The sequence below is a fragment of the Mixophyes fleayi genome, chromosome 4 (genome assembly GCF_038048845.1).
Source record: "Mixophyes fleayi isolate aMixFle1 chromosome 4, aMixFle1.hap1, whole genome shotgun sequence".
Taxonomy (NCBI): Eukaryota; Metazoa; Chordata; class Amphibia; order Anura; family Limnodynastidae; genus Mixophyes; species Mixophyes fleayi.
In genome coordinates, this window is record NC_134405.1 from 82055757 (window position 1) to 82069489 (window position 13733).

Genomic DNA, 13733 nt, shown 5'->3' on the forward strand with positions numbered 1-13733 from the left:
ATTAACCTGCCTCCCACAACCCAAGGGGGGATAAGAAAAGCATTAGTGCTTTTCAGTGAAGGCCTGGTAGTATCTGGAAAGAGGCAGCACTTTTGTACAGCAAACCCTTCCCCATCCTTAGAGGTACCAAACTTGCACTTTCCAGACGAGAACGGTTTTTCAGTATGGCATGTGGGCCCATACTTATAATCACCTTTTTTATCATTGTTACCAGTCCAGGCTGTCTGCTGTTGGGGCTGGTTGAGCATTTGGAGCAGGGAGGATGGGCACACTGCCTAATTTTTTATTTATTTACTACAACAATATATGGTACAGTGAAATTCAAGTGCACTTGGAGAAGTGAATTAGCCTAGCGGCGAGGGAAAGTATTGTGTGCAATGAATAGTAAGCTTTCTCGCATGCATCCAATGTTTTTCAATGGGCTGAGATTTGAATGTGAAAAGTCTATTTTTCTCACGCGTGAAAGCAAAATTCAGGCAATTGAATGGGGGAAAGAGAACCTTTTCACTTTTGCATAGCAGAACCATTTTCTCCTGCGACAAGGAGTAATTGAATGGCCCCCACAAGTTGCCAATCTACTGTTAAAAGTTGAAAACATCATGCAATAAGAATTGCATTTGACCCGATAATGTTGTCATCAATTGCAGGGTCGCAGAATGGAAATGCTGTCCTAAATCATTCTACAAGGAGAATCCGCATAGGGAAGAAAATCACCAATCCTGTGACAAAGAACAAACCAGATGGTACAGAAATGACTCCTATGTTGTGATTGCATGTGGCATGTGCATATTTTTTGAATATAGTTTCAAATTCACAGTATACCCACATGTGCCATATAAATATATCTGTCTATTTTTTTCACATACTCCTCAGTGCTTCAGCAATGGACGACCTGGTTCAATATTGATCACCCAGGTGGCAATGGGGACTATGAGCGTTTGGATGCCATTAGATTTTACTACTCCCATAAAGTTTGCCAGAAACCTCTTCGCATGGAGGCCCGGACTACAGAGTGGGTGCCAGCAAGCAAGACTGGAGAACTGGTGCATTACAGCCTGACAAAGGGTTTCTGGTGTATCAACAAGGAACAGGCCGAGGGCAAAAACTGTTCTAATTATTCAGTTCGCTTTCTGTGTCCCGTGGGTGAGTCCACCACCTCTATGTATGTCAGTTGTTTAGAACATATAAATATTGTGTGGTGGAGTGTGATTAGTGGTAAGTTCTTGAGGTCTCTGGTCTTGGGAATATATACCGTAATACTACATAAAGCATATATTTCTAAAATGCAACATTTTGCTACTTTGCATTGTATTTCCTTTTGAGAATAAAAACATGCAGAAAATATAGGTCATATTTATCAACAGACGAAGAATCCTTTTTCCTAGTTGAAACAGTTGCTTAGTTTTGTTTTGCCCATCCTTTTAATTGGGTTATAGTTGGATATAACCCCACCAGCTCTAAGTATCATGAGCTCCCCCCACCTATTCATCAGGTACCGAAGTACTACCTATTCTTGTAACACCATCTGAAAATGCTATATTCAGTAATATGTACATTATTGTCAATTATTAATGCAAGTTCAAAAGAACATTATAGATAAGTTATATAATATTTATGTTTTTATGTGTGCATGTTTGTATTTTTTAAATACTTTATTTACATTTTTCATTTATTTGGGACATTGGAAAAGTTAGACCAAATCTGGGCTTTGTCCTACATTGTGCATGTGCGAGCCAGCAGACCAGCTGACTCATTAGCACTATGATGAAGATGGAGATGAAGTAACTTTTATTGCTCTGGGTCAGTATCGCCAGGTCAGCCAAGTAACGTTCTTGGCACCAGATCTATATTTATTTATTAGTTTATAAAAAGCTACAAGATGTCCGATAGGAAGCTGTCCCTGCGATGACTTCTTTCTAACGTTAACTCCAGGTTCTGACCCAGAGTCTTTACTACACATTTACGAACTTCGTCATTTGTGTTAATAAAAGGAGGGTAGAGCAGGAAGCTTACAGGGAGGGATCCAAAGAACCATCTAACGCAATGCTCTCCATATAGGATTGAATGGCATCTTCAGATGGTCGATAGGCAAAGGGGACAAGTTCCAAAAAGCTAAGCTTTGCAGAGCTAGATACATTTGCCCACACCGCAGTCCCCATGGAGTATTATGGGGACTGCGGTATTATGAGGTAATTTGCCTAATGCAGGAAATATCTCCGATATCTCGTACATTAGGTTTTTCTTAAATAGACAATTTACTTAAAATTGCCTAAATAATACAGAAAAACTGTTTGTGCATGGTTTAGGGCTTGATAAATAGGCCCCATTGTAGTGTAGTTATGTGGATATTCCTGGATTATTCTGCAGGGTATTTCTCCCCTACAATAAAAGTTTATACTTTAATAGGATGCCTTTTACAACTTCTTACACATTTAATATTTTTATTGTACCCACATATGATATGAGTAATAGAAATATTCAATTGTAAAATATTGACAAATGCATACCCCAGTTTCAGCGGGGTAGTCCAGATTTGAGACTGTCCCGCTGTTCCAGCAGTTGGCGCTTTTCTCCCGACTTTTGGAATTATGTCTCCTTTCCATCACCACTGGTGTTTTCATGGAAAAGGAGGAGGGTTGGGGGTGGCCTACTGCTTTGTAAGTACTAGGCATACCTCTGGAGGGACATTACACACCTCCATGTGATCTGACCATGCACCCCTATTCTGTGTGACCATGCCCCCTTTTTGTGTACACACCACAATCTTTGCTGTCCACTGTTGAGAAGTAAGCTGGACTTAGGAGCAACATTTTCACTTTTTTCCACCATGCATGTCTATTCTGGTTCTAGTAAACATAATTGTTATATCACTGAATATAATGTCCAGGGAATGCACGCAAGTTAGTTTATATCTGACAGACAATGGTAACTTCAGGGGATGTAAATGGTTTCAAACTCTAAAGGAATCTGAGAAGCATTTTCATAAGGCTGTGGCCTTATAAGTCAACATGTAAATTAATACACAATATACATATTATTCTGTTACAGTCCCAAAAGAAGGTTGGTCAGAATGGTCAGCATGGAGTGAATGCACAGCAACATGTGGCGGTACCAGCATGCAGATCCGGAGAAGGAGCTGTCTGTCAGAGGACTGGTGGCAGGACCACTGTAATGGGCCCACAGAGGAGGGCCGCAGGTGCATCGGACCACCGTGTGAAGGTAACTGGAAGTCTACAAATATAATACACACACCCACAACTACAGGGTCCCATTTGTCCATTTTTTAGAGAAATACAGGATCTGAATGTAGAATTAATTAGATTCCTTTTTTATACAAGTGAAAACACAAAATTAAATTTAGCCTAAGTTGTTTGTTTACTGCTTTAATCTTCTAATATGTAATAAAAGTTCAGTCTTGGGTGAAGTACAATAAGTTTTACTCTGGTCTGGTGCCCCCTCACCCCATAATTCCAAAAGTCCCCCAATGCCAAAATCCATCCAGCCATGCTTCTACTGAGGCAGGCTTAATAGCGGTGCTGTTTATCCCCCTCCCCTGTAAGTTAGTGGCAATTACTTTACAATATTTGTCTTTTAAAGTGCACACATAAAAATATTTATGGTAGTTTGTCTGAGGGACAGGAAGAGCACCATTCCAATTGTTACCTCAGACAACAAAACGTCCCTCCCAAAGGGGACATTGACAGCAGGGCTGCCTGTTTGAAACAGGCGAGTGGTTTTAGGAGTGAAGAATGAATTGCTGGAGTGTTACAGGCATCAGAAATCAGAGGCAACGCCGGACCTCAGTTGAGTAACATTCAATATTATACTATAACTTCAGGTTAGGGTGGAACTATACTTTAAAGAAGCAGTGATTGGCCATTTTCAATATTGATTGTGACCTATAAATTACATAAATATGTGTATTGAAGTATTGTCTGTTATTGTAAACACTTTATATGGCCAAAGTATGATGCAAGATTTCTTATAAAAACACACTAGTTGTTCATAGAACATATAATTTTCAATTTGAAATGTTAGGAAATATATTATAATACATTATATTATTATTATGCATTGCTAAAAAGGTTACACACAAATTGCTAAAACACATACAGATATGCATTAAACAGACACTTTCAGCATCATGGAGGAGATTACTCATATAGGTCAATCCAACAGGTCAAAAAAGTTTAAAAACAAATGGACAATTTGGAAGGAATGATGGACAGGTGAATTTCGGTCACAATAAGGGATGTTTCTTTAAAAGAGGGGCATTTGTCAGACATGGGGATTGTGCTGTTTACACACTCCAGTTGCCAAGCAATCTCCTAGCTGATGTATAATCATTTCTATTTTTCTTTGCAGTGTGTAATATCAGCTGTAATATGGGCAAAGTGAGTGCAGACTGCAGTTTTTGTGAGTGCAAGAATGAAGTATTGTTTGGCAAAGTGACACTCCCAGATGGAACGCCCGCTGCTGGTGTGAATGTGTATCTCATCTCTAAGAAGCCCAGAGTGAAAGCTGTATCAGATGCCCAAGGACAGTTCCGGGCGGTGGGATTGTGTCCAGACACCACTTTGCAGTTGAAGCTGGAAAAATATGCCGTGGTCAATGTAAAAATACCTAAGAGAAATGGCACATCCTCATCTATCAATATCACGTTGAAGAGGAAAGGTGAGAACACTGTCATTATGGTCTTGGGCCTCACTACACTCAAAGAGGCAGCCATTCAGTGGGTTGAATTCATTTGCTCGGAACTATTGATGTCAGAGGTATTAGGTACTGTGTGCCTCACAATGTCACTATAAGAGTTAGGCAGACGTATTATACTGAAACCAGACAAGGTATTCTGTGAATTTACTGACTACAGACAGACTGAAATTCAAAGGGGACCAGAATAGTGTCCAAAAATAGTTCAAGATATATTGGTGAGCTGGCATGTACCTATGCATTCAGCTGTTGTAGGCACCAAGGCAGCACCCAAAATTGTACCCTTTTCATACCAATTTTATTAGTGTAGTTTACATTACAATCCAGAAGACAAATGTATTACTATAGACTTAGGAAACAAATAAGCATTGTTAATGAGGAAGCTACGTGTTACTGCCCCTATCCCACAACCAGAACCTACTTAAATTTCTCTTATTATAGGCTGACCCCTGACCGTGGAATCCAAACCAGAATAGCAGATCAATGCACAATGTCTACTTAGCAATAGAGCTAGAATAGCCATTTACAGCCAAACAATAGTAGCAGTCCATACTTCAAAGGGGTCGCAAGTGGTTTTTACCATCAAAGCAAAACTCATGTACAAAACAAACTATTTCAAATAATAAAGAGCCCAATAAGAAAACTATTCATATAACAATATATGGACGATATGATTTTTGTATTAAACAACCTTAAAAAAATATTGGTATTGGCCCTACATGAATGAAGTCAGTCACTTAAATGTTTCCTGACAGTCGGTGTAGTTGTATTTTTCCACTGAGGCAGGAGGATCAGAAGCTGAGACAAATAAGCTCATGCATGCTAACACTGGCATTCCCCACTAGCAGTTTTTACATGTGTTTTTAATAGTAATTTAAATGCTAGTAAAAATAAAATAGAAAAACAAGTAACTAAATAGGCTACTCCCAAAACTAGCCACATTATTAAATTATTGGTCCCCATATTTAATACAGAGATTCCACATTACATTATTAGCCCATACCATATATTAACAGCCCTCATCAACCCCACATTACATATATATGCCATATATTTAATATTATGAGATCGAATTTTAAATTAAAAGCCCCTCCAGACACTATATTATTACATGAATACCCCACATTACATTAATATCCCCACATTATATTAATAACACCCCTCCACTGCATTACATTAATACCCCACCACACTTACCTGTTATGAATGGGCTTGTATGCTGGTGGAGGCAGACTTCTCTGTCTGGCTCCTGCATGAGCTGAAATATTGGGGTGAGTGCAAATAGCAACTAAGTTTTAACTCAAAGCAAAATATACAAAGTAATGCAATGCAAAATTGTTACTACTTGAACTGTGTAATCTTTGTCACTCACAGAAAAGCCTTACATATTGGAGAACCCTGAAGCCAAAGTGCGACGTGTGGGGCAAAGTGTGACATTCTGCTGTAATGCTGTGGGGGAGCCAGCCATAGAGCAGTACCTGTGGTAGGTGACATGAAATTCACTGCTATATTACTTGTGATGGACCTTGGTCAATGAATCTGAACTGGTGAACTGGTTACTGCCATTTTACACTCTGAATAACAAAACCAGTAATAGAAAATGTCATTGGCAATAATGAGACAACATTAAGTATTAAAATCCTTAAATCCCCCTTTCAATGTAGAACATTTCTGGTAATCAATGCCTTGGATCCTTGTGACTCGCTCAGTCTTGAGGGCCTGTAAATATGGGATTCTCTAAGCATAAAATAATTGAGAATGTGTTGTGACAGAGTACTGTCCAATCGATTTCTCTCTGACAACCCAATAAAGCACATTTTATGTTCAAAACTGTCCAGGCTGTAATGCTTGGAGAACCATCCATTAGAGCAGGCCTGTCCAACCTGCGGCCCTCCAGGTGTTGTGAAACTACAAGCCCCAGCATGCTTTGCCAGTAGATAACCTATTGATAGCTGGAAGAGCATGCTGGGACTTGTAGTTTCACAACATCTGGAGGGCCGCAGGTTGGACAGGCCTGCATTAGAGGTTCCGATGGGCTTGACTATCCCGGAAACCTTGGAGTCCCAGTCATGGGGATCACTTGGAGAATGTTATTGAGATTTAAAATGATCTATTAACTGGAGATTCTGCTTACCTGTTAATGGAATATATCTATCTCACTAATACACCCTCACAGCTGTCCCAATCTCCGCCACTCTAAGCTGCACTCGCTTCTCTTGTTTCAGCTGTGCCCTCTTCCACTTAGAATGTAAATTCTCTAATGACCAGGGTCCTCTACCCTTTGTTTTCATCTCTGCATTTATTTTGTCTGCCTTGTATGTCCTTGTTTTATGTATGTCCTGTTTTCACTACTGTACGTCGCTGCGGAGCACTGTGGCGCCATACAAATTTACAATAATAATATATAATGAAACTAGTAAATAGGAATAAACACACAAAATGCATTAGCCACTCAGTGTTCCTTAGGAAAAATATAACTGAAATAAAAATAATAAAACGGAAGTGCCAATGTCCATCAATATTAATCATAAAATAAAGAGTAAAACTTCATGACAGTAAGGAGGGTTACACACTGGGGTGCAGTGCCAAAATCTACGATATTAGGACAAACAGAGACAATCAATGTCACTATTACTTTCACTTGGCTATACCATTTCATTATCCTGAAGAATATATTTTTTTCTACAATAGAACTGTATTTGTTTTATTGTCTGTTTTTAACCTTTCTACTTGCTTGTCTTGAAGGTATCACAATGGAACTCTATTAGACCAGACAGTGCATAAATTCAGCAACCAGCTGGTACTACGTAAACTGAAGAGGAACCAAGCTGGGGAGTACTACTGTAAAGCCAAAAATGAGGCTGGATTTGTGAAATCCAGTTCCGCTCGTCTCAGACTTATTGGTGAGTTACAGGAGAAAAAACACACTCTAAATGGTGTGTTATAGCTGGCTGTACTAAGACATATAACCCCACAAAAGTGTAAACAAGTTAAGCTTTACTCAGACTGGAGGTTCTAGGCTTTAGACATTCTTGCATGATTTCCTGCAAATACATTTTCCATTGTTCGAAAAAAATGCTTCTGTAGCATTTAACGCCAAATTTTCCATACACTAAAAATACATGATGACATAGCAGTGAGGGTACTGATAAAACATTGGATTCTTCTCCCATAACTGAACTTTACACAATACAAAGAGGAGGTGCCATCCACAAGGAGGTGGAGAGGTCACAAAAAAATTCAGCCATAGTAACCATTAGACCTCTGCACGTTTTCTAATAAAGACTAGGCATTTTCAGCACTGTGTGACACAGCTTAAGCATACCTTTTGTCACAATATAATGTTTTTAGACACTTAACACAACCAAAAATGTTGTGTTATTCTTAAAATTATTCTTTTCCTACAGCTAATGGAGCTAATGCCTGCAATCCAAACCCAGAGAAACATCTCATCCGACTTCCTCATGATTGTTTCCAAAATGTCACTAACTCTTTCTACTACAACGTGGGCAAATGTCCCCCGACTTCCTGTCCTGGAGATCTGGACAATGGTCTGCGGTGTAAGGACACCGTGCCCTACTGCTGTGGAATCACTAACACAAAGGTGGAGGAAGTCTCCTGTCACGGTTATGTTCTTCCAATTAAAGTGGCTGTGGAGTGTGGGTGCCTAAAGTGCACAGAGACCAAAACAGTTGTTCGCGGGAGAGCAGTGGCAGCCGATACTGGAGAACCAATGCGATTTGGCCATATATACATGGGGAATTCCAGAGTTAGCATGACTGGGTATAAGGGCACCTTCTCCATCCAGGTTCCTGCAGAAACAGAGAGGTTGGTTCTCACTTTTGTTGATCGGCTACAGAAGTTTGTTAACACCACAAAAGTTCTTCCATTCAACAAAAAAGGAGGAACTGTATTTCATGAGGTTCATCTTCTCAGGAAAAAAGAACCAGTGATACTGGATTCTATGAAGACAAATCAGATAGCACTTGGAGATGTAGAAAATAGTGATCCTATAGCTGAATTGGAAATCCCACCAAATTCTTTCTATCGACAAAATGGAGAGATTTACAATGGAAAAGTTAAGGCGAGTGTCACATTTGTGGACCCACGAAATATTTCGACAGCCACTGCTGCTCAAAGTGACTTAAACTTTATCAATGAGGAAGGAGACACCATGCCACTACGCTCCTATGGAATGTTCTCTGTAGACTTTACTGATGAGAAAGCAAAGGAATCTTTAAATGCTGGAGCAGTTAAAGTCTACCTTGACTCCAGCCAAGTTAAAATGTCAGAACACCTCGAGAGTATGAAGTTATGGTCTCTAAACCCAGAAACAGGTCTGTGGGAGGAAGAGGGGGACTTCCAGCAGACAAGAGTTCAACGTGGTAAAAGAGAGGAGAGGACCTTTCTTGTTGGCAACATGGAAATTAGGGAGAGAAGACTATTTAACCTAGATGTCCCTGAAAGTCGAAGATGTTATGTGAAAGTCCGTGCGTATAGAAGTGAAAGATTTCTGCCAAGTGAACAAATTGAAGGTGTAGTAGTGAACTTAATTAACATGGAACCTGTATCAGGATTCTCTTCCAATCCCCGAGCTTGGGGCCGTTTTGACAGTGCCATAACTGGTTCAAATGGAGCATGTTTGCCTGCATTTTGTGATGACAGAAACTCAGATGCCTACTCTGCATTTGTAACTGCCACTCTAGGTGGAGAAGAGCTGGAAGCAGTAGAATCTTCCCCCAAGTTCAATCCAAATATAATTGGCGTTCCACAGCCATACCTAAATAAACTGAATTACAGAAGAACAGATCATGATGACCCCAAAGTGAAGAAGACAGCTTTCAGCATCAGTGTCGCTAAACCAGGTCCAAATGTTGCTGAGGAGAGCAATGGTCCTGTTTATGCCTATGACAAACTGCTAGAATGTGAAGAGGCACCATACAATGCTGCACATTTTAGATTTTACAGAGTAGAAGGCGATATATATGACTACAACACTGTCTCTTTCAATGAAGATGATCCAATGAGCTGGACTGCAGATTACTTAGCTTGGTGGCCCAAGCCAATGGAGTACAGGGCTTGTTACATGAAAGTTAAAATTGTTGGTCCTCAGGAGATTATTGTGAGGTCACGAAACATGGGTGGCACCCACCCACAGACCGTGGGTCAGCTCTATGGTATTAGAGATGTACGGAGTACCAGAGACCAAGAGGAATCCAACCTCTCCACAGCATGCGTAGAATTCAAATGTAGTGGCATGCTGTATGATCAAGACCGAGTGGACCGCACTCTTGTGAAGATTGTTCCACAAGGAAGCTGTCGAAGAGAAGTCATAAATAGCATGCTGCATGAATATCTTGTCAACCACCTACCAATGGCAGTTAACAATGACACCAATGAGTATACTATGCTGGCCCCTCTTGATCCCCTTGGACATAATTATGGCATTTACACTGTTACTGATCAGGATCCAAGAACAGCCAAGGAGATTGCACTTGGTAGATGCTTTGATGGTACGTCTGATGGGTCTTCAAGGGTGATGAAGAGTAATGTAGGAGTAGGTCTTACTTTTAATTGTTTGGAGAAGGATGTGGGGCAGCAAAGTGTGTTCCGTGGGAATGGACTGGCTGCTTCAAGTGTCGCCAGACAAGGAGGTAGAATTGGAAGGCAGCAAAGAGCAAGTAGCAGATCAAGGTCTACAGGCAGTCTAAACTCTCTTTCAACAAGACAACGCAGCTCTGCACAGTAACAATAGAAAAAAAATGTCTGGTCAGATCGTTAACGTACCACTTACTTTCATGGCTATGTTAGAGCTTTCTGCTAATTGCCAGGTCTAAAATTTCTTAGATCAATTTTAAAATCATTGGCTTAGATGGGATGTGTGGATTTATAGCTGAATGTATATCAATATCTGTATTCAAAGCTTCTTCTATTATTCACCCAATAATTATGAGAATTAAGACATGAACATCCAAGGAAAAGATCCCTTTTACTATAGTTCCTTACATTTTACCAGACAGAGGTTTTAGGGAACAATGCTTTTTTTTTAATCGATCATTCAGTATGCTAAAAATAATTAATGGCACACAGGCTTTTTACCTATTCACATACTCGTTTCATCTGAAAAGATATGAGTTATGTGTCTGGCTTAATGACTTCCTTCCTTCTGTCATCCTTTGGATTGTACTTTTCGGCAGTGAGAGCTACCAGGGGACTAGCTGAATATTGTATCATACTTTTTCCACCACTTGATACCTGCCCAAAGCAATAACATTCTTCCAGATGTGAGGTCCATTGAAGATGTTATATGGAAAACAGCGTAATTCTAGAGTGTTGCTTTTTATATTACAAAGTGTGGGACATAAGTGACCTACATATTGCAGTGTAGAAGAGGGCACATCTTTTCTACCATTATCCAATATTAGAATCCTAGCAGCTCAGAAGGAATCCAGTCCAACATTCTCATAATGGAGTCAAAGGCTACAGCTGTAACTGTATTTGCAGGCTTCACTAATATTAGAGAAAAAAATCTGTGTGTATTGATGTCATAAAAGGAATATGTTCCCAATTTGCAAAGCATATTTCATTAAAATTTAACTTAATTTATTTTTCTCTACAAACAAATGTGACATCACTTTAATTTCTATACACTGAGTCATACCTTACGTTGTGTATTTTACAAATAAAATAATACATTGACTCTTCAAAATGCATTAGCACCCTGAGTAAGCTGAGCAGAGATCAAATGGAAGTTATAGGGGAGAAAAGCAATTACTTCAGCCTCTGCATTGGGAATGGGGTGGCTATTTGCCAGAATACTGACTAAGAAATATGGTTTCAATAAATGTTCAGTCTAAAATGTGTTATATCCATCAGTTCGGTTGTGCATACTGGTCTGTTAGCTTCATCTCTTGAATTGGCCCAACCCTTGGGGGGAGATTATTCAGATAAAATTTCAAACTGTAATACTGTACTTGAAAATGTAAATAACATTGTATTTATTTCCTTTTTGATTTCTTCATGTAATTGTTACAGAGTCTGACTTTTCACTTTATTGGGTCATGTTGGGACAGTCAAATTATACTGTAATTAACATCCCCATTGTCACACTATATATAAAATAGTTAATGATCTGGTAATAGTAATAGCAAAGTATAGAGTCTCATTGTCTATGCACAGCAGAGAGAGCCATTTTGTTGGCTAAACCTTAATAGATGACAATCAAGCCTAACAAGGAGCCTATGACATCAATGAGGCATAAGAAATGCCTCGTTGATGTCACTAGTTCCTAATGATTTGACTGGTTGCATTCTCTATTATACTGAGCTCACAAAATGGCTGCCTCCAGCTAGTGTAGGCAAGGAGTACAATTTATCTTGTATTGTTTGGAGTTCCTGCTTGCAGGAATACATGTCACAGAAGCATGTTTCTGTCTATGACTGATTGCAGAAAACACCACACCACCTCTTTGGCATTGCTCTCTTCTTCTTACAGTTCCTCTATTAAATAACTTTAAATAAGAATTGCAAATATTACAAAATGGAGCATTTAACGAAGCAGTGAAAAAAAATAACGGGGAACATTTAGGAGAACTGGTGCAGAGGTAATTACAGCAACAATCTAGAGCAGTTTACAATGTGTAAGTAGGCTAAAAGTTATTTATACAATTATCTCTGCACTGGTTTTACATAACTGCCCTGTTGTATAAAAAAAAGTCAGAAACATTAAACATAAAGGGATAGATGTACTAAGGCTTCTAAAAAGTGGAGATGTTGCACATAGCCACCAATCATATTCTAGATATCATTTTCTAGAACTTGCAACATAAATGGTAGCTAGAACGGGATTGGTTGCTATGGGCAACACCTCCACTTTTCCTTTTTAGAAGCCTTTACTAAATCTACCCCAAAGAAAGAAAATAAAATCCAAAACATTTTAAAGGGTCATGTTTTAGATTACATTAGCTAGCATCATTGTATATTTTCATATATTGTTTATTTGTTTGAAAATAAGCTTTAGGATTCAATAATTCCTTCCTATTTTTATTTAGTCAGACTTGCCAGTGAGGTACAGTAGAAATCTGCTGCTTTGCCGTTCATATTTGCCTTAATACATAGACCCCCTCATTGTATTCCTCTTCTGTACTGACATGCTTACTGCACCTCACAAGTAAAAACTGCGCAGCAAAACATGTCTCCTTATGCTGTGACAGAAAAGAAAAAGAAATAAGTATATTAGTAAGGAATTGGTGCATTAATGTCACCACATTTTATACATACAGAACATAAACATTGTCAGTACGGATAGTTTCCATTGTTCTAGCACTGACTTTTAAAAATATATCTTTTCAAATGTAAGCTCACTGTACATTGGTTTAGTCCTTCCCTGCTTTGATTTTCTGCCTTACACAACAACAGCTAATCACTATAAAACCTATAATATAGCAGCTTGTACTGTGAGGGACATACTGATATACTGTCAGCAGCCAACGTATAATAACGTCTGTGTAATGTTATCATGCTTACTGACATAAGTGGACAGGGCTACAAACATTATATATAAATATACAATATAATTATCCTTTACATCCATCTCAGAGGCCTATGATGGTTAATGTATAAAGGGTTTCTTTCATACTTGCCAACTCTCCCGGAATGTTCCGGGAGACTCCCGCATTTTGCCGGGCGAGTGTGGCAAAATCCCGGATCTGCCCACTTCCTAGTGAAGTGGGCAGAATTAGGGCACAAACGCTGCGATTCCTGGTGAATCGCGGCGTTTGGCCCCACCCCCCGCTGTCAAATGACGCAGTTGCATCATGCCATCACGGGGGGCGGGTCGAAAATGACACGGATTTTGAAGGCCCACCCCCCATGACACCCACCTCCCCCGCTGGCTCCCGGATACCAACATTGTAAAGTTGGTAAGTATGGTTTCTGTCCCATCACCAGGTAATGTTGTATTTTGATAATAAAAGTAAAATATAAAAAGTGGGGGAGGGGAGTAGCGTCTCAGGTAGCATATTA

The 13733-nt window shown here is 39.4% G+C and overlaps 1 protein-coding gene across 2 annotated transcripts in view; it reads left to right on the top strand.

Moving 5' to 3' along the window:
* CILP (cartilage intermediate layer protein) overlaps window positions 1–13427 on the top strand; it is a 32634-nt gene extending 19207 nt beyond the window's left edge. For both annotated transcript variants that reach the window (XM_075207631.1, XM_075207633.1), the window contains exons 3-9: window positions 648–743; window positions 874–1143; window positions 3049–3219; window positions 4366–4674; window positions 6085–6193; window positions 7456–7613; window positions 8118–13427. In XM_075207631.1, the coding sequence (XP_075063732.1) occupies window positions 648–743; window positions 874–1143; window positions 3049–3219; window positions 4366–4674; window positions 6085–6193; window positions 7456–7613; window positions 8118–10459 (3455 nt within the window). In that variant the 3' untranslated portion in view covers window positions 10460–13427. The remainder of the gene's footprint in view (window positions 1–647; window positions 744–873; window positions 1144–3048; window positions 3220–4365; window positions 4675–6084; window positions 6194–7455; window positions 7614–8117) is intronic.
* Window positions 13428–13733: the final 306 nt, after the last annotated feature.